The following is a 20,496-nucleotide window of genomic DNA, read 5'->3' on the forward strand; positions in this document are numbered from 1 at the left end:
TTTCCAGGGACCTCTGGAGAAATCCTTACAAAGTTCTTCAGTTTCAGAAAGACAGAGGAATGTGGAGCACAAAGTGGCTGCCATTAAAAATAGTGTGCAGGTGAGTGATCTCTTACAGACACCAGGAAAGTCTAGCTGTTGTCACCATACTATGCATCTTTCTCTTGTGTGCCCAAAGTTAGTGCGTACAGAAATCATAGGGTAATTTGTTATAAGATAAGTATCTCTCACACACTACGTTCATATTAGAAAAAATTTATTTGTGGGAAGCTTTTAACTTCAATTTACCGGAAATTAGGGTTTCCACACCAGACTCCATCAGTGAGAAGCCATGTGACCTTAGGCGAGTAAGCTGCTTCACACCTCTAAACCTCTGCTTCTTCATCTGTAAAAGTGAGGATAACCACCGTAACAGGATTGTTGTGAGGACTACGTGAGATAATACTATATGAAAAGCCTTTAGCTCAGATCTTGACACCGTTATATCTGAGCAGAAAAACGTCACCAGGTTTGGAGAAGAGTAAAAGTAAAAATCTCAAAGACAGAAATGAACAGGAGACACAGAGGAGCCACAGATATTTTTTTTCTAAGAGGTAGAGAGGAAAAAAATTTAGACTCAATTGTCATAAACTATATCATTTGAGAATGGAGATTTTAAGCAAAAAGATAGTTGGTACGTTAATACAGAGTTGTATGGAGCTAAAATGAAAAAAGTATCCATACTTTCCGATAAAAAAGATATTAGTTGCATCATTTGGAATTAACTGAGAAATGAGAGGCAAGATGCTGAAATTTGCAAACACTCAGGAAGAGAAAATGGAAGAGCAACTTCAGTCTGGTTCTTCTAGGGCTATTCAACGTTCACGGGCATTAGCTCTTTAGAAATGTAGATTCTGTATAGTTAGTCTGGGATATTACTGGGGATTGCAAGCACCAAACTGTGTATTTTGAAATACTGATGATGGATGATGTTGTTGCATTGACGTGCTTAATTGTAACAACAGAGTATGTTTTCTTTGTAAAAAGATGACAGAACAAGACACCAAATATTTAGAAGATCTGCAAGATGAATTTGACTACAGGTATAAAACAATTCAGACAATGGGTAAGTTTTTGTTTTGTCTATAATTCCACATAGGGACATAAAGGCAATGTGACTAGGGTTTCGTCTTTGCTGCAGAGTTGATAAATTGATCCCTTTTTTTGAAGAGAGTGTGCAGGAGAAGTTAATTTATTTTGCTTCCTCCTTTTCTCTCCATATCAATATATCTTTTTACCCATGATTCAAAGTAAATTATAAAGCTCATGAGAAATCACCCCTATTTCAGGATGCATCTCCAAAAAGTAAGAACATTCTCCTATAGAATCAAAATATCATTATCACAACTAAGAAAAATAATAATAATTGTCTAATATGATCTGGAAATTACTAATATTATCTCTAGGTGAGTCTTTTAATATAATTTTTAAAAATTAAAAGTAGAAATGTGACTCTGTAGGAAATTTAGAAAGTAGAAAAAAGTATTACAAAATTAAAAACCACACAAAATTCTGCTATCTAGATATAAACACTGTCAAAATGTTAGTATATTTTCTTCCAGCCTTTTTCCTGCACGTTCAAATACATACATATCTATTTATTTATGAAAAACTTGAAATCATCTTGTACATAGTTTTTTGTATAGCATTTTAAGCTAAAGTTTTATTTTATGTATTTCCTCATATAAAAAAATCTTCAAAACATAATATCAATAATTGTGTAAATACCAAAATGTAAGGACACTGAAATTTATTTGACTATTTCATTGTGGTTAAATATTGAGGTTGTTTACAATTTGATGTTTTTTAAGAAATATAAGGAAAGAATGATAAAATTTATAAAATCTAAGATTTACAAGTAATAACATTTAGAGTGTGTTGCAATTAGTGGAACAATTGGAGAAATCTCATTAGTTCTAGATTAGTTAATAGGATTGTGCCAGTGTTAATCTTCTGGCTTTGAACATTGTACTATGCTTATCTAAGACACTAGAAGAAGCTGGATGAAGGATATATGGGAACTCTGTACTATTTTCGTAACTTTTTTGAAATTCTAAAATAATTTTGAAAAACACATTAAATATAAATTCTTTGTACAGATGATTTACAGAATCATCCTTAACTACTGAAATGTTAGCTTAAAATTTATCTGGGGGCTTCCCTGGTGGCGCAGCGGTTGAGGGTCCGCCTGCCGATGCAGGGGACGCAGGTTCGTGCCCCGGTCCGGGAGGATCCCACATGCCGCGGAGCGGCTGGGCCCGTGGGCCATGGCCGCTGACCGGCGCGTCCGGAGCCTGTGCTCTGCAACGGGAGAGGCCACAGCGGTGAGAGGCCCGCGGACCGCAAAAAAAAAAAAAGAAAAAATTTATCTGGAAGGAAGTAGTATGGGTGATTGTGATCAAATTCTTTGTTAACTTTCCATCTAAGATTTAAAAGAGAGGATATTCATTTTTCCTGGCATAAGTGAGATGTGACATGTCCTTCTGGCACCTTCAGGATGTCTTGACTCCCATGAAATGTTATTGAATATATTCATAATTGTATGTACAATGTTTTTTCCTTTGGAAGAAATGACACAAGCACAGGTTTCATCAGCTTATCAAAGGGGTCCATGATTCTTAAAAGGTTTAGAACAACTGCACATTTAATCAAGCATTACAATTCATTGAAAGCAGCCTCAGCCTAAATTTCATATGTGAACCATGAATTTTATGAAATAGAATATACATTAAAATATACTGTTTTACATTAAAACAGTAAAATTATTTTGAACTTAGTATATTACAATTAGAGTTACTTTAGTATCTTACAGTGCTTCATAAGCATTATGAAGAATAAAAATGATTATTACTTAATCAACAAATATTTTGTTGATTATAAGTGAAAGGAAATGTTTTAAGGGAAATGAAAGATACATGGGAAACAAGTTATATCTTTGCTGGTGAAGACTGGAAAGTATTAGCTAGTGAAGTTTTGAAATGATAAAATGCCATATCAGCAGGATTTTGCTACATATGGGATCTAGGAATTCGTGAATTTGTGCATTAATACAACCAGAAATGACTTCTTGGAAATCAGTGCTATTTTGTTGAGGACTTTGCCACAGCATTGTTTGGGGGCCTCTTTTCACAATAACACAATTCAGATCAGCATTCCAAAACTTCATTTATTATAGAGATGAGCAGTTGGTATAAGCAGTCACTTACTATATACCAATAAAGTTTTAGTTCAAATTAAATAATACGATGTTTATTGTACATCTGTCATTTAAGAGGATAAATCATTTTGGGTTTTGTTCAGTCAGAGATTTTTCTTAATTTGCAACTCTTTCCCACTTCTTCTGGTTTTACTGTGAGGCTAGCCTGTTTTGCAAAGAAAAAGAGAAAGCAAAGGATTTAGTCTTTATTAGTTAATGAGACTATGTACTATAAAACGGCAACTCTTCCAGGAGATCGAGTAAAGGCATCAGGAGGGGTCAAATATGATTTAATCATAGGCACAAAGAAGGGCCCCTTTTCTTTGTTACACATCCCAACCAACCAAGGTCATTATAAATGTAGAGATGATCTAATAAAGAATCCGTTATAAAAACATTTATATTCTCCTCTCTCCCTGCCCCCAAAAGGAACATTGTGTGAAGAATGGTGTTCTCTCAAGGTCTGTAAGATAGAGAGCTCATCTCTGGCATGCTTGGATGTAATCCTTCCTGGCAGCCAGGGATTTACTTCTAAGCTCATCACTAATGGCCCCATTTAGGCTCTTGCATCATGGGATCTTAGGATGGCAGGTTACAGCTGGCTTTGGCTTTCAGGACAGAGAGCTTTGCCTTGGAGAGGACTCTAAGTCTGATCTCTTTTCCTTCACAGATCAGGGTGACAAGAACAGCGCCCTAATGAATCAGGAAGTTTTGACTCTGCAGGAAATGCTGAACAGCCTGGACTTCAAAAGAAAGGCTAGTGAAGAACTTTAATTGGGCCTTTTGCCTATTTTTCTCCTTTTTCTACATCTAGTTCTACTAGATTAAGCTCTGAAATTAAGTTCTTTGATTTTATCAGTTCCATTTATGCTGAATGAATAAAAGGCAGTGTTTCTAGGAAGAGTATCATACTGTTTGCCATGCTTCTTCACCTAAGTTTACAAAGCAGAACCCTTCTAGAGTCTATTTATCCTGCTTATGTGGTACATGTACTGTAGCTACCATTAATTTCAAGGTGAACATTTTACCCAGTTTTTTTTTGCCACTATTTCAGACATGACTGTTTTAGTTGCTATACTTAATATGCTGGGATGGGTTCTACTGCACATGTATAATTAAAATATTACTTGACGACTACTAAAACTTTGTTACAGAAATAAGTGTCCCAGTTTCTATTCTGAAAAATGACATTGTGCAAAATAATTCTGTAGGTTTCAGGAGAGTCCATTGAGACCTGAACATGTTCAATCTAACCTCTTCCCAAGGAGAGGAAGAAAATTTTCTGGCTCAATAAAATATTTTGAAAGAGGAGAAATATCTCTCAATTCTAACTCTCCTTGAAAATAGACACATTGAAATTTAACCAGTCACTGAAATCAATAGTTTATTTCTAAAAGTTTGGCTTCATCTTTTTGTGCAGGAATTTGTGTAAGCACAAATAAATGTAAAATTTATTTTCACCCTAAATTAATTATAAACAGTTATATATCAGATTGTAAATATTTAACCCAAGATTAACTTAATGCTTTTATGCATAATAAATCTATGCTATACATTTTATGCATGCCATCTTATTCTACTTTGAATAAGATTTTAAGGAGAGGGGGAATCTTAGAAATAATTCAGTCCATTCACCTGACTGTATAGAGAAGAAGATCAAGTCCCAACAAAGATAAATGGCTTGTCCAAATTCACATAGCTGTGGCAAAGCCAGGGTAGAAATTCACATCTTCTAATCCCTAGGCCTTTGAAAGTTATATTTTCCCACTATGCTTCCCCAAACCCAGATAAAGTGGTACTAAAAACTAACACAGAAAGGCTTAAATTCTAGTCAGTACATTTAAAAATAAATGCATAAACATAATTATAAGAATATAAGTTCAATTTATAAATGGCTTTTTAAGAAGCAGATATATGGCTTTTATGACTACAGGATTCAATATTGTCACAGGAGTTACAAATTCAACCTACTTATAGTAAATGATATTATGAGAGTATTATGTGCTATTATGAGAGTGTTAACTATGGTCATGCTTCTTTCTTCATGACATTATTGAATTGCAATAATTTAATTATTTGAAAAGGCAGTGCTATGGCAGATAGAAGGTAGTATTTGGTAAAATATTTGGTCAAAATTTTAACCAAGGCTTTATCTCCCAGATCAGACAAATTATTTTATAGGTTAAATTATGAGTAACTTTGGTTGTGTGTCATAAGAATCTTCTCAGTAGTCACTTTTGTCTTCAGGAAGCCCTCAGTAAGATGACACAAATAGTGAATGAGACGGACTTGTTAATGAACAGCACCCTGGTGGAGGAGCTGCAAGACTGGAAGAGGCGGCAGCAAGTCGCCTGCATCGGAGGTCCACTCCACAATGGGCTCGACCAGCTCCAAAACTGGTAAAATGAACTGAATTTAGTTTCTAGTGAAAACCACAGGAAGTACACAACAGTGTCGCTTAGCCAGAGAATACAGGCTTAGACCCAAATGTCAATTCATTCAGCTTATTGATGGCTTATTAGCAGCTGGAACTCTACCGTTGAAAACAAATGGATGTAATTGTCTGAGTGTTCTTAATTTCCATCCCTTTGGGGAGAAAAATAAAGCATCTATAGAAATCTATAGAATGCATAAGAATTGCTTATTTTCTTATCTAATATATCAATCTTAAAAGACTCAAATGAACTTTTTCAAATCAGCAATAAATACACTTTCTTGAAGGGCATGAGAAGCCCTGGCTTCAAACACTGTATCTCATTTTTAAAATGTGTATCTTAAGGTGTCAGAATTAAATACTAGTTTTGTGTTTTCAACAAAGTGATTTATTTTTGTATTTAAATGAAAAAATCTCAAATGGCTAATACAACATGGCATCCCCTGCCTGTGTACACATGCATACATGCAATTATGTACAGATATTATCCTTTGTATTAAAAAAATGTTTCTTGGTTTTCCCCTTCATCAATGTAAAAGAAAACTATGTGAGTGAAAGAACAATTAGAAAATATAATGAAAAAGAAGGAAAATTTTCAGTTGAAATCTAAAATTGCTTTCCAAGGGTACAATCCAATACAATGAAAAAGCACAGTAACTGGGCACACTTGCACTAAAAAGTCTGCACTGCCAGGCCTACTTCTCAGGAAAAGTAACTGGGCTCTTTTTTAAATTTATTGATTTTCCTTGGGGAGATACTTTGATTCTCTAACCTCACTGTACTCTGTTGTTGTGAAAACAAGATAAACAACAAAGGGAGCATAGCAGATAATGGTGCTCATACCAAATTCAGTAGGGGGTTTGCAGTTCTTTCTACAATGTTATGTGGGGAATAAACTTTCAGTAGAAAGAGCTGCTGTCAGGGCACATGGACTTGCAAGTCTCATGAGACTTCTGCCTCCTCTTAGTTGGAGGCCTCTTCTGTGTGCCTTTCAATCTCCCTCCTTCCCAGACTTCCAGCCCAAGCTGCCACCTCTGTTTCTAAGGTAAGATCCAAGGTAAAACTCTAAGCAGATACCTTTCTCCAGGAAGATCCACTGATAATTTTTTGGCTAATACTTAGGACCTGTAAAAAATATATATGGGGGGGTCATACTGTTTTTTTCTTCAGTACTCTTACACATAACATTCTTCATATCATGTATTTTTAAAGTTTTAAATTTGCTCTCTTTAGTGAGTGCAATATTTTTTAAATATATGTGTTTAACAGACTTTTTAAAAAGGATAATTAAAAGGGATTTCGTTCCAGACGTTGACAAAATTTCCTAAATGATTTCTTATCTATAACTGAAGGTAAAAATTTTAAAACATTGAAAACAGTTAACATCTATCATGCATTTTAGCAAAAAGCTGGGTTAGGAAAATAAACATTAAAATAAAAACTGTCACTAACCTTTAATGGAATTAAGTGACTAATTTAATTAATTTAATAATTATTTAGTAATATTTGCTAAATATGGTTAATAGTTAAAATGGTAGATTGTTAAGTGGAAAACTATCTGCGTTTTTCATTTGCTGTTCGATAGCTTTACACTGTTGGCAGAAAGTCTGTTCCAACTCAGAAGGCAGTTGGAGAAATTAGAGGAGCAGTCTACCAAAATGACCTATGAAGGGGATCCCATCCCACTGCAAAGAACACATCTGCTAGAAAGAGTCACCTTCTTGATCTGCACCCTTTTTAAGAAGTAAGTCAACACTTTGCTATACACCTGAAACTAAAACAACATTGTACATCAACTATACTTCAATTAAAAAAAAAAAAAAGGAGTAAGTCAAATGTTATCCATTTAAATGCCTCTTGGGAGCCTCAGTCCTGTGGAGTTGGGAGGACACCCTGGCTGGGGTTTTGGTGTTCAGGTGAAGGAGTGGGAGGGAAGTGTTAAACAGTGAGCCTCAGGGTGCAGTGAATAAAGCTCCAGACAGTTCCAGAAACATTTCTACTCTTCACTGTTTATTCATCAACACTTCTCCCACCACCTAACTCGGTTTTTCATGAGCCACCACATCACCCACCCAAAGTTCATTTTTCATCTTTTAGAAAAGAAGATTTCAAGGATTTCTTCTCAAGTACGTATCCAAGAAATGAAGGGTGGAGAACATGTTTATGTTTATAAGCTCATCTAAAGGGAAAAAAAAAATACTAGTATGTACCAGAAATCCTAATGTCTAGCTCAAAAATGGCATGAAATTAACTTTCTACTTGATGTTTAGTATGATAAAAATAGACTGGGGCTTTTATTCTTGACCCAATTATAACAATCAAGAGTTATTTACTGTTGTTACTTAGGGACAGTCTTTAGGTATTTCCCATCTCCTGGTATTTATTTATGAGAAGTCTTGGAAAGATTTGAGCTTAACAAGGGTTTGAATGCCTTCTAAGTGTAGAAAATTTGGATTTTATAAGAGGACAGCATCCTGTTACTCTGTGGTTTTCAGCCCGTCAATGTTTCCAGTGTTTTCAAATGACGCGCTTTATTTCCTTTGAACCCAGCTCATTTGTGGTTGAACGACAGCCATGCATGCCAACCCACCCTCAGAGGCCGATGGTACTTAAAACTCTCATTCAGTTTACTGTGAAGCTAAGGTAGGCAGAATGTATTCTATCATTTCATATTTATGATGCCATAGCCACTGTGTGATTAAGGCTAGTTGCTCTCATTGTGTCTTTCATTCAACTATTCTTTACTGAGCACCTCCTGCATACCCAGCACTCAACTATGGTAAGTACCCACAGAAATGTTAAGGTGAGAGCCCTGCTTGTAAAGATTAGAACAATGAAGATGAGGACATGAGAGTTATTAGCATGAAATCACAATATCGGACAACATGGGATTAATTGCTCAAAAGGCTGACTTGAGAGAAAACTGGGGAGCCTGGAGAATGCCTTGTGGTCACTGAGGAAAGACCTTGAGGGAAGAGCAGGGGCGTGGGAGAGTGAGACTATAGAAATAATGACTTCCTGGGTCTGTTTTGTAAGCATGGGGAGCAGGGAGAGAGAGAATTGAGTAGATAGATTGGAGACAGATTATGGAAGGGTTTGACTATCCTATCCAGGAAATATAGTGGAACGTTCTTCACCTGTGAAGAACACCCAGCAACTAGCTTATTGGATGGTCCATGAAAAATCTCAACACCACGATTTTCAGTACATCCTTATTATGTACCTGATTTAAAGAGAAATGATTATGTTGTTGCCGCTTTATCTATGTATCTGATCCTTTTCATTTGCATGACCAAACTAAAGCATACAGTTTTCCCTAATGACACTCTTAAAATAATGAGTTTGACTTCAAACTTTCAAAGATTTTCATCATGCCTCAATCTCTTGAGTCCCAAAGCTTTACATTTCTAATCACTAGGTCACCTCTGGAAAGCTGAAATTCCAGACTAGTACTAGAGGTGGTGATGCCATGATAGATGGTGATTTAGGATCCCAAGATAGCATCCCTGATCACAGATCACTATTGAACCCCATTTTAAGTTTAGTTTAGTTTCATTTTATTGAGATATAATTGACACACAACACTGTATAATTTTAAGCATAATGACTTGACATACATAAGCTGCAAAATGATTACTACAATAAGTTTAGTTGACATCTATCACCTAGGAACTTCATTTTTAAAAGGAAGGCATTTGTCTTTCGTTTGCATTTCAGAAACCCATCTTGAAATTCTTAATCATTTCCTTTGTGTGAATTTGCACCAAGACTTTAAGAAGCAACAAAAAAAGGCAGAGACCAGGTTCCTTTTTAAAATTTTATGATTTTCAGAAGGTGTTCCTTCCTCATCCCCACATCTCTATGTAGCCCAGAAAATTGTAACACTAAAAGGAAATAGAAGGGTGGTATATATGCTGCTTTTCCTTGAGACACCCCCATAGATGTTATGTTCAGTCTAAGATGCTCTGTGGGACGAAGGGGAAGATGATTAGGGACTGCTCAGCAAAGAGTTCTGAGTGGAAGAGGTCCCTGAATGGCGTGGTGTTTGAACTGATTGCCAGAGGCACAGACCATTAGTCCCTGGCTTAGGTGTTCTGCCTTCCTCTTCCATCTAACTGTTCGATCCCCATCCTTCTTCTCTGTACACTGTCCTCCACTGTCTTGATAGATGATCCTTTACTTAGTATTCAAGATTTTCCCTAAAACCCCTCTCTACCATAGCATTCCATCTTCCTGTTTCAAAGGAAGGGGGTGACATGGGACTCCCTTTTGTCGTCAGCATCCTACAGTGAATGAGATCCTTCCTGAAATAGGATAGAGAGAAATGCAGAGGGGAAAAACATCTTGTCTTACTTCATATGACCTCCTCACCCCTCACTACCAACAGCTGTACACTTATTATATCCCAAGCTCTGAAACCAATCCTGGCAGGATTTTTAAGGAACCTTTGCTACATTATTTTTGTTTTGTTTGGGCTGTCTGTTATCTATGACTGTATTTCTCTAATGCCATTCAGTTGCTTATTACCATTCTCTATATTCCAGCTCTTTGGCTAGACTTCTTCCTTTGATGTATAGCCATGTCTACTCTCCTCCTTCCCTAATCTTCACTTTGCCAGTTTCCCAGTGCCTGGGGCTGTACAGGGTCTATATGAGGAGTTCAATACATGCTGAGTGAATGAACAAGGTTTGGGCTGAGTGCATAAATGAATGAGTGAGTGAGTGACTGAATGAATGTCTCTGAAACTGAACTGAACCTGCAGAGGTAGTATGTCAGAGGGTACAGCTCGGAAGAGTTGGGAAAAGCTAAGGAGTGAAGGAGGGCTGACACAAGAAGGAATTAAAGGAATTGTTATTCTGACCTTTGATCATTTGTTTGTTTGAAGTTAGGTCTTTTTTTAGTTATGACCATTTTTGCTGTTACTTAAATATAGTGTCTTTAAAGACTGCAAATGCATTTGAAGTGGAATTTTCCTTATTCTACAGAGTCCTAGTCTTTATCAGTATTTTACCATAAAACACTTATCAAACCATTTAGTCTTACTAAGCTTACAATTTTTTTATAATATGAGAATAAAATGGAGCCACATTAATAGACTTGCAAAATTTTTTTTTATACATTTAACCCAAATAGCTATTTTTCTGACCTAGCCAATGTGTTATCCAACACACATCAACTGAAATAATATGGAAACACTTTCCAAGTATGTGTTATATTAAGTGGCTGATGTCAATATTAGTAACATGGCAAAGTAAAGAGGAATTGGACATTTTAAAAACACACTAACATATGACTGGAAATAATGTGAGTTTGATTTATATGTACTTACAGTAAATATATTTAAATCTTTAAATATAAAAAGGCTTTTAGCCATTAAAATTTTTATCTTTAATTCTTTATTTATGTGTCTTTCCAGACTACTGATAAAATTACCAGAACTAAACTATCAGGTAAAGGTGAAAGCATCGATTGACAAGTAAGTTTCTAATTTCATTTTGAAACATGAAAATGTAAGACTTTTTAAAAACAACTATCCTTATTTTATAGAATAATTTTAAACTTTTATATTTACTTCTCTAACGTTACATATCAATATACTTCAAATATTTGACTTTGAAGTTCAAACATTTAACAGAACGCCAAGGAAGACTTATTTTAAAAATTTTACTGTAAAGACTTGAAATGAAATTTTATATACTATCCCCTAAAGTGTCATAGAAAAATTGTTATTAGATCTATTAAATAACTCATTTTAAAGAATCTTCTTGGTTTTACAGGAATGTTTCAACTCTAAGGTAAGACATTTACTTTAGAATTTTCGGCTGTTCTCATAAATATATTTTACCTGAGACCATGTAAATAGCCAAGATTTTCTCTCTAGCAATCGAAGATTTGTGCTTTGTGGAACTCACGTCAAAGCCATGTCCATTGAAGAATCTTCCAGTGGGAGTCTCTCTGTAGAATTTCGGCATTTGGTGAGTTTGGCAGTAAAATTACGCAAGCATTTTTTCTCCTCCAAATCAGACACATTTAAACTAATAGGCTTTATAATTTAATGTGTTTTGTTCTTTAGTGTTTCTTATGCGAATTAAGGGCCATATTGAGAAATAAAACATGCCATCATTGAAGAATTTTAAATGGTAAAAAGAACTCTGAACCTTAACTCTGAAGGTGTGAGTTCTCAACAACGGTGATGTTGTACCTAAATATATGTCTTAATTAGTTAAAATATTTTGGTAATACTGACAGAGATAATCTGTCTTACAGTCGATAGGCATCCCTGGTTTCATTTTTTAAATCTCCCAAATGATACCAATAATGACATGTCTGGCTAAAGGCTCTTTCATTTTAGGAGGATTAGCTTGGGGAAATATGATGTTTCTGGGTGTGAGTTGCAGTTTGCCTTGGCATTTCTAGAAAGCTTCTGACCCAGCCTCATCCTGTTACTTCTTGCTCTTACCACTTCCTCCTAACCTAGAGTTCTCTTCCTGCTTTCTTTCTAATTCTTTGCATAGTTCTTAGATTCCCAAAGACCCCGCTTGTCTTGCCAGAAACATGTTGTTCATCTGGTTTATCAGCATTTGGGAGGTACCTCACCTGAATGTTGGGGCACCACTGAAGCAGTCTCTAAAAGTCTGCTTCCTTAAAGATAAAATTTCTGGTAACAGAAAGATATCTGCATACATAAATTTATGCTGGTTTTCATTTTTTATTTTGTTTTTGTTTAGTCTTCAGTATTGAAGAGTACATTTCTTTGTAACTGAATCTCTCTATATGACACTGCTAAATCAATAAAATGTAATGAGGAGTGATGACATATACATCCTTATAACTAGAACTCTTTTTGCTTAAGTTCAATTCCTATTTTCAAGGAACTTTCAATAATGGCCAATGTTTGCTAATAAGTGAAGCCGTAAGAGGCCCTTCTGTCTCCCAAGAGTCACTTGGAAAAGGAAGGACAAGGAACAAACCAAAAAGTGATGGGTCTCTATTCCAGCAGAGATAATATATAAAATAACAAAACCTTAGTTTTCATGGTGCTTTTCTAGTTGCTAAGCATTTTCACGTATATTATCTTTTACATAATACTTTAATCACTTTTTAATACAAAAGTAAATATAGAAAATCAGAGAAAAAATTAAAAACCACCTATGATCCCAACACCTTGACATAACATACTTATTTTTACATTTTCATTCATATATATATATATTCTTTTTGTTAAGTGGGATCAGATTGTACACACTAATTTGTTTTCTGTCCTTTTTTTCCCATTAAGTAATCTATGTCATGAACATTTTTGTATCTCCTGCTCTCATGGCATTTAGTAGCTCACTGTGCCATGTGGCACGCTGCCCCATTGTCTGTTTCCCCAGGCCTGTGTGTTAGACTTGATTTCGTAGGCTTTGAGAATCATCACGGCTGAGCTCAGATGATACTTGTCAGGTACAAAGGAGTGCTGAATAGATTCTAAAACATCCCAGCATGATTTCCTCTTTCCAAAATGTGACTGAAAAATACAGTCTTATGCCAGCTTGCTCCCTTATCTCAGCGACAGTTCCTAAAGTGGCATACCTTGAGATGAAACAGGAAGCTCCTTTCTGTTGAATCCGGGCAGCTATGTCACATCAGGTTTCAGTGAGTTAGAAAACATCTCGGTTACTGTTCTAGAAGTCAAAATTATGGGCCAAGAAAACCCCAACTTGATATTTAGCTGATAATGCTTCTCCATCTAAATACTGTTGTTTTCTTTTACAAAGCAACCAAAGGAATTGAAGTCTAGTACTGGAAACAAAGGAAATGAGGTAGGAAATATTTTCTCCAAAAGAATCTTTCTAGGTAATAATCCTATAATGTCTTATTTTTACAAAGCTCTTAAACTGCCCTTTATATTTTTATATAAAGTCAAATTCATGTTTCTCTAGTTATACATGTAAAGCTCAATAAATTGCAGACAGTATAAGAAATTTTGTTATTAAAATAGAAAATGCATGTAACACCCTCCTAAGAAAATGACTATTAATATTTTGGTTCACATCATTCTAGACTTTTATCTTTTATCTAGACTTTTATACTTTGAAAGTATATATACACATTGTTTCATAACCTGCTTTTTTTTTTTTATCACATAGCAATGTGAGGTGAACAGCTTTCCATAAACTTAAATACTCTTGGAGAACATGATTTAAAGTGGTTGCATTATATTGCTATAATTTCTTTAGTCAGTCCTTTATTATAAAATATCTTAAAATCACTCATTTTCCACAGATAAGAGGTAAGTCTTGAACATCATGACCCAGTATGTGAAAATCACAAGTGAAAAACAGTTCTATTACTTTATGGTATCAATGACTTTGCTCCTATATTAAAGTTGGCATTTCACTAGATGAATTGATTAAAAGAACAAACTGGTGCAGCCCAAGTGTTCAAGTTTGAGTCGATCAATAATAGAGTGGTCAAATCCTGGATTGGAAGTGACTTTGGGGATCAGCTGTTTAGTTGACCTGGATACCAGGGCATATGTTTATGCCCTACGTATTTGGAATTAGAAAACCTGGGTTTGAGTCCATTCTGACAGTGACCAAAAATGTGATCCTTGGCAAATCATCTGATGGAAAAATATTGCGTTTTTTCCCTCTAAGAGATCAGAGTAGTAATTCCCAGTGCTCCCTGCTCAGAGAAACTGCATATGTAAGACCACCTACATGATGCAGTTCTAAAGCAGTGAGGCTTGTTTCTAGTACGGTTGGCATGGATCCAATCTCCTGGCTTTATAGTCACAGCTCCTATGAGAAATCCCTTTGAATTATTTGGAAGAAAAAAAGCACTTTATAAATCCAGCCTTCAACTGCAGTCAATCTAGCGCACTCCACAAAACCACAAAGGTCCATCACAACAGGTTTTATGCTCTACATTTTCCCTTCCAAGAATTCTTCATTCCCTTAATCGTATCTTAAAGATATGATTTGCCAAATATCACAGCCTCACCGAGGATGAGCTAAGCTTTCCTCCCAGGGTAGAACCTTGGCTTAGGGCAGAGCATCAGACAGGTTTCTCAGCCCAGATATCACAGGAGCAAAGCTTTTGAGTTTAAGGATATTCTAATAAACCAAACAAGTAGGAGTTATTCTTCTCACCTGATAGAAATCCATAAAGGTTTTCCAAACTTCCTAGTTGAAACATTAGCTCGTTATAAATAAAAGCCCATTTCATGATTATCCCTGGAATTTTGGCCAGAGTTGCAAACAATATTTCATGCAGTGACCTTCCTGAATAGTATTTACTAAGTCTGAATAGACTGAGCACAATGCTTCTAAACTCTTCTTAAGGAAAACAAATCAAATGGGAATAAATCTAAATCCCTGAACTCTTTAGTACCTTGTCATCTTTGTGAATGTAAAATCGAAATCTTTACTTGGATTTCTCTAGAGCCAGAAATCTAAGTAAATCATCTTCTACTATAGAAAAACAACAGCCTACTTATCTCTCTTTGAATTTATTTCCTCTCATTTTCTGATTAATAACAAAATCATATGGTTATATCAGAATGATTTTATTTCTTCCTTTTCTTTTTTTTCCAAGTTTGCTGGAGCTGGATAATTTTATTTTAAGCTATTCTTTGAGCTCCCCCTGTTGACAAAATTTTAATATGACTCCTACGTACATTTAAAACAAACCATAGACTTGAATGCTATTTTACGAGCTACAGGAACAATTGAAAAGTCACACAATATATGACGTGGACTCAGAAAGATGAGCCTGGGGAATCAGGGACTTGGCTAGGCAGTAGGGGTGACGAAAGGAAAGTCAGGAAAGAGTGGAGGAAGATCTGATGATAAAATGGGCTTCATAAATTAATGGGGCCAGGGATTGAAGTAACCAAACTTTAGGGAGAACAGGAAGCTAGGATGTTATAACCTCATTTTCGAATTTCAGACAGTGGCTGTCGCTTATCGCTTATCTGTGGGCACCTGAAGCAGGAGTTCACAGCCTGATAAGAACTTATTTGACAAATCCTCGTGCGGCATTTACTATATGTCGGGCACTGTCTAAGAGCTTCACTGGCATTGATTTACGTAGCTCTTGCAGAAGCCTATGAAGTAGATACCGTTAGTGTCATACTTATTTTGGCTAGGGAAACTGAGTCACAGAGTGGTGCAGCTAAGATGATTCAAACCATAGCAGTCTGGCTCCCATGTCCATGCTCTTGGCCGCTGTGCTGTGCTCCCTCTGTAGTCATGAAACTTTCCCTTGGAGAGGCTGCCCTAGTTGGCCCTCCTCTTTGACCCCTGCTGCCCCTTTATCTCATCCCAGCCCGCCATTTGCTGAGATTCCTATAAGGGAGATCTTTTTTTTTCCTTTAGGTTTATGGTATGAAATTTATTTTTCTGATTCTTTGAAAAGAAAATTTAAACGATATATAATTTTATGCTTCTGTACTTTTATTGTTGCCTAGTATTACCTAATTTTTCTTTAAATGAAATACATGAGGCAAATAACTTGTGGGAGAAATTTGTTATGGTCTGGCAGCTCAATCTGCTTGAATGCTTTTTACATCTTTATTGGAGTATAATTGCTTTACAATGGTGTGTTAGTTTCTGCTGTATAACAAAGTGAATCAGTTATATATATACATATGTCCCAATATCTCTTCCCTCTTGCGTCTCCCTCCCTCCCGCCCTCCCATTCCCACCCCTCTAGGTGGTCACAAAGCACCGATAAGGGAGATCTTTGCAGGTTTGCGAACAGCATCTCATCCTTTCCTCTCTGTTCCAGCTGCTGCTGTCGTTGTCCTCACTTTACCCACCTGCTCAGAAATCACATAGCTACCTCACACCGGAATCCTTACGAAGGGTAGAAGGAATTTAAACTAATGCTTCCTGAGAAAACGTTGACTTCTCCCTTATCTCCTGCGTGCATCGGTGTGGTGGTGGAAACAGCACTGCCCACAGCTCTGCCTCTTACAGGCAGCTGACCTTGCGCTAGCTGTTTTACCTCACTAACTCCTTAACTATAAAGTTGCATGTTAACCTGCACTTCATAGGGCTGTCGTGAGGACCACACGAGATGGCGTGTGTGAGAGTCAATTGCCGTGTGCTGTGCGGATGTCTGCCATGGGCTTCCTGATCAGCCCTCCAGGCTGCCCCCTCTATAAAGAGCAGGTGGGGAAATGGCTCTAAAGGTGGTACCTGGCCTAGGATAAACCACTAATCCTTATCCTTCCTCTTCTGTCCACCTGCTAGGTGCTCTGCTGGAAACATTCCCTTTCAAGGGCCAGTGAGCATGGCTTTCTGGCTCCAGGTCCATGCAACCTCAGACCACCCCATATATAGGCCCCTTTTATAGGACTGCACGTCTACCTGCTGCCCACCGCATCACCACACCCCACAGCTTAGGGTCCCTCAGTTCTATGTTTGTGGTTGTGAGAGCTTAGACTGAATACTCATTAAATGATCATGGACACACCATGACAGTTTCCCCAGGATTGCCAATCCAAAGCTCCTTAGAATTGCAGCACCCCATGTCTGTTTGACTCTGAGATTAGCCAGGAAGAGGTGACCTGTCAGGATGTGCATGGGCGCCTGGCTGTAGCATTGGGTGAAGGGAGGATGTTGACGTTGCCCTAGACTCATGCTGTCCCCAGAAGGCCAGGGAGAACAATGGTGCCACCTCCTTGGTTGGGGGCTGGTGAAGGGTGGAGCTCTGGGTCCCCCACCCCTGTTTCAATCAGTCAGCTCTACTTTAAATATTTTACAGATTGGGACCCAGGTGGGAAATTTACTTTTAAGAACATGCTCCGGGCTTCCCTGGTGGCGCAGTGGTTGGGAGTCCGCCTGCCGATGCAGGGGACGCGGGTTCGTGCCCCGGTCCGGGAGGATCACACGTGCCGCGGAGAGGCTGGGCCCGTGAGCCATGGCCGCTGGGCCTGCACGTCCGGAGGCTGTGCTCCGCGGCGGGAGAGGCCACAGCAGTGAGAGGCCCGCGTACCACAAAAAAAAAAAAAAAAAAAAAAAGAACATGCTCCAGGGTTAAAAAAGATTTGAAAACTGTTGGACTAGTCAATCTCTAAGTTCCTTTGAATGAGATTCTGTAATCCTCAGAAGTACAACAGAGGGTAGGGTCATTTTTTTCAAAATGAATTTGATTTTGAGAATCTGCTTTGAAATGAGGAATCTGTAGACATGCTATCTACAGATTCCCAGGAAGCAAGCTTTCCCAGAGGTCCTTAGAGCCAGCTAGAGAGTGATTGTTCAAGTGCAGAAATTGTTTGAACAGGGAGGCTGGAATTGCAGTGTCTCGAGTTTGCTCTGTCAGTAGGCTTTAACTGATAAATGACAGTTTTAGTCACAGACTGAGGTGCTAAGTAATTTTGTTTATGTGGTGGAAAGTCATGAAACACAAAGAAGCTATTAGTAAAGCCTGGGTGACTTGAGTTTTGTTTAACAAAATAGCCAGAAACGTTCTTTCAAGGTTCAGTGTTCTCAAACACAGAGCCACCACTCACACTCCAACTAGCTTGAGCATCTTCACAGGAAGTTGATTTCCTTCTGAACTAGTTTAAGTAGTTGCAATGCTTTCTTAAGACAAACGTTGGTACCAGAATAACACTAAAAACGTAGACTTTTTCTGCAACACCCTCCATACGATCCCCTTACATTATGGGCTGAGAATTTGTTGTCACTTTACATTCGTTTCCTATGATTCTGTGATTAAGGGCTGTCTCTCATGTGACTGTACCATTATTTCCCCTCTTACTGTTTCCCAGCATCTAGGCCAGTGGTCTCCACATGATAGGGACTCAACAAATACTCATTAAGCAAATGGATTATTGCAGTTGTTTTCTATTCCACATAGTTTTCCATGTGCGGCATTATCATAGAGTATGGCTTGTTAAGAGACGAGCAAGATAAACAATAAGGTCCTACTGTATAGCATAGGAAACTGTATTCAATATCTTGTAATAAACCATAATGGAAAAGAATATGAAAGAATTTGTATATATATGTATTACTGGATCACTTTGCTATACACCAGAAACTAACACAACATTGTAAATTAACTATACTTCAATTAAAAAAATACCAAAAAATAAAAAAAGATGAGCAAGAAATTTAGATGAAAATCATCCTTATCCCAGTCATATTTTCTTAACAGAGGTTGTCTTTCAAGTCAAAATCCAAAAGCCATAGCCACTTGTTAACATATTCTAGGTTTTCAGGGTGTGCTGTTAGACACTGAGCAGAGGTAACATAAAAGAATATGGTGACATCTATACCTACCTTTCATCAGTTTGTGTATTTTTTTCCAGGTGGAGCCCTGGTCAGGTTGTTCAGCCAATTTTCTAGTTTCTTAGCAGATTATCCAGTGGGTACAATACAGTCAATCCAGTTATAATATCAATGTCATATAATATAAATATCATAAATATGGATATTTTAAATCTCTAACCATCTCAGATGGTTAAAATGGCTTTTAATACAGACATTAATGGTACATCTTATTTTGACATTTTGCCAGTCAGTGTGTAAGGAATGGACTCTGGGAACGTGAGATTGAATAGTGTCTCTGGCTTGGACTGCACTGATAAAATAATAAAGACTGGGCTTCCCTGGTGGCACAGTGGTTGAGAGTCCGCCTGCCGATGCGGGGGACATGGGTTCGTGTCCTGGTCCAGGAAGATCCCACATGCCACGGAGCGGCTGGGCCCGTGAGCCATGGCCGCTGAGCGTGTGTGTCCGGAGCCTGTGCTCCGCAACGGGAGAGGCCACAACAGTGAGAGGCCCGCATACCGCAAAAAAAAAAAAAAACCAACAAAATAATAAAGACTGTGATTGATGGCATTCAAGCTTTGAAAATTAATGACACTTTCTTCTGTCAGAACTGCTCGTCTCCAGTCATGTGTATTGTCCGTCAGCTTCCTTGTTGGATTTCATTCTAAATGTGCCTCACAGTTGCATCAGGGGTTTTAAGTAAACATTAGAAATTAGTTTGAATCACTGAGAAAACCTCTCACCACCCACATTACAGTTTAATAAAGTAATATTTAACGTACAAAGTCTTCTTCCAAAGTTAATGGACAACCCTGTGTGTCATTGCTCTGTCTGTGGAGTCCTGCCATTTGGACAGTGAGCACACAACTGCCATAACCCAAATATCTGAGGGAATTATCCATAGTGAATTATCTTATCATATATATATGTACACATTTAATCATATAAATTAAACTATAGAGGCTAGAATGGGGGAGGGATAAGCACTCAGAAGGCTCCCTTTGGCTGCCCCTCCAGCTGTGGCCCTTCCCTACAGAGAAAGATGTCTGAGCGGTCGAGGCTATGTGCTCACCCAGAGCCTAGGGCTGCAGAATTCCCAGCCCCAAAGACCTCAAGCCCACTTCCAGGGCTTGTACAGACCTCTTCCCCAGGTATGCTCTTTCAAGCACAGATGACACCATCAATGCAAACATTTCTAGGCACAAGGAGAGACCTAGGGGCCACACTAGTCAAAGTAAGCCCCTCACAGAGGTAGAAGGGAGGGGGATGGGCCACGGTCCAGGATGGCCACGCTCTCCCCAGGCCAGCATGTTTGTGGCACTTTGAGGAGTTAAAACCTGGCCAGTTAGGTCAGGTGAAAGCTTAGCTGTCAAGGCAGGAGACGAGACCATATTTTAACAGTTTGATCACTTGCTTTGTAACAGCTAGATAGTTAGACATACGGTATGTGGTCTCCATCTGCGTGCTTGCCTCAGGCTTCTAAATGTGCTGCCCAGGCTTGTGTCCTGTCCGCCACTGAACTCAGTGAGAATGTGAGCACCCCCCACCCCCACCCC

General features: G+C 37.8%; 1 protein-coding gene across 1 annotated transcript in view; it reads left to right on the plus strand.

Moving 5' to 3' along the window:
• Positions 1 to 20,496, plus strand: part of STAT4 (signal transducer and activator of transcription 4) — a 94,443-nt gene that overhangs the window by 58,183 nt on the left and 15,764 nt on the right. Inside the window, exons 5-14 of the mRNA XM_060016396.1 lie at positions 8 to 100; positions 1,027 to 1,105; positions 3,906 to 3,991; positions 5,483 to 5,634; positions 7,255 to 7,413; positions 8,220 to 8,312; positions 11,086 to 11,145; positions 11,447 to 11,464; positions 11,551 to 11,644; positions 13,430 to 13,474. Of these exons, the coding sequence (XP_059872379.1) occupies positions 8 to 100; positions 1,027 to 1,105; positions 3,906 to 3,991; positions 5,483 to 5,634; positions 7,255 to 7,413; positions 8,220 to 8,312; positions 11,086 to 11,145; positions 11,447 to 11,464; positions 11,551 to 11,644; positions 13,430 to 13,474 (879 nt within the window). The remainder of the gene's footprint in view (positions 1 to 7; positions 101 to 1,026; positions 1,106 to 3,905; positions 3,992 to 5,482; positions 5,635 to 7,254; positions 7,414 to 8,219; positions 8,313 to 11,085; positions 11,146 to 11,446; positions 11,465 to 11,550; positions 11,645 to 13,429; positions 13,475 to 20,496) is intronic.

This window comes from Delphinus delphis, chromosome 7 (assembly GCF_949987515.2).
Source record: "Delphinus delphis chromosome 7, mDelDel1.2, whole genome shotgun sequence".
In the NCBI taxonomy this organism is placed as follows: domain Eukaryota; kingdom Metazoa; phylum Chordata; class Mammalia; order Artiodactyla; family Delphinidae; genus Delphinus; species Delphinus delphis.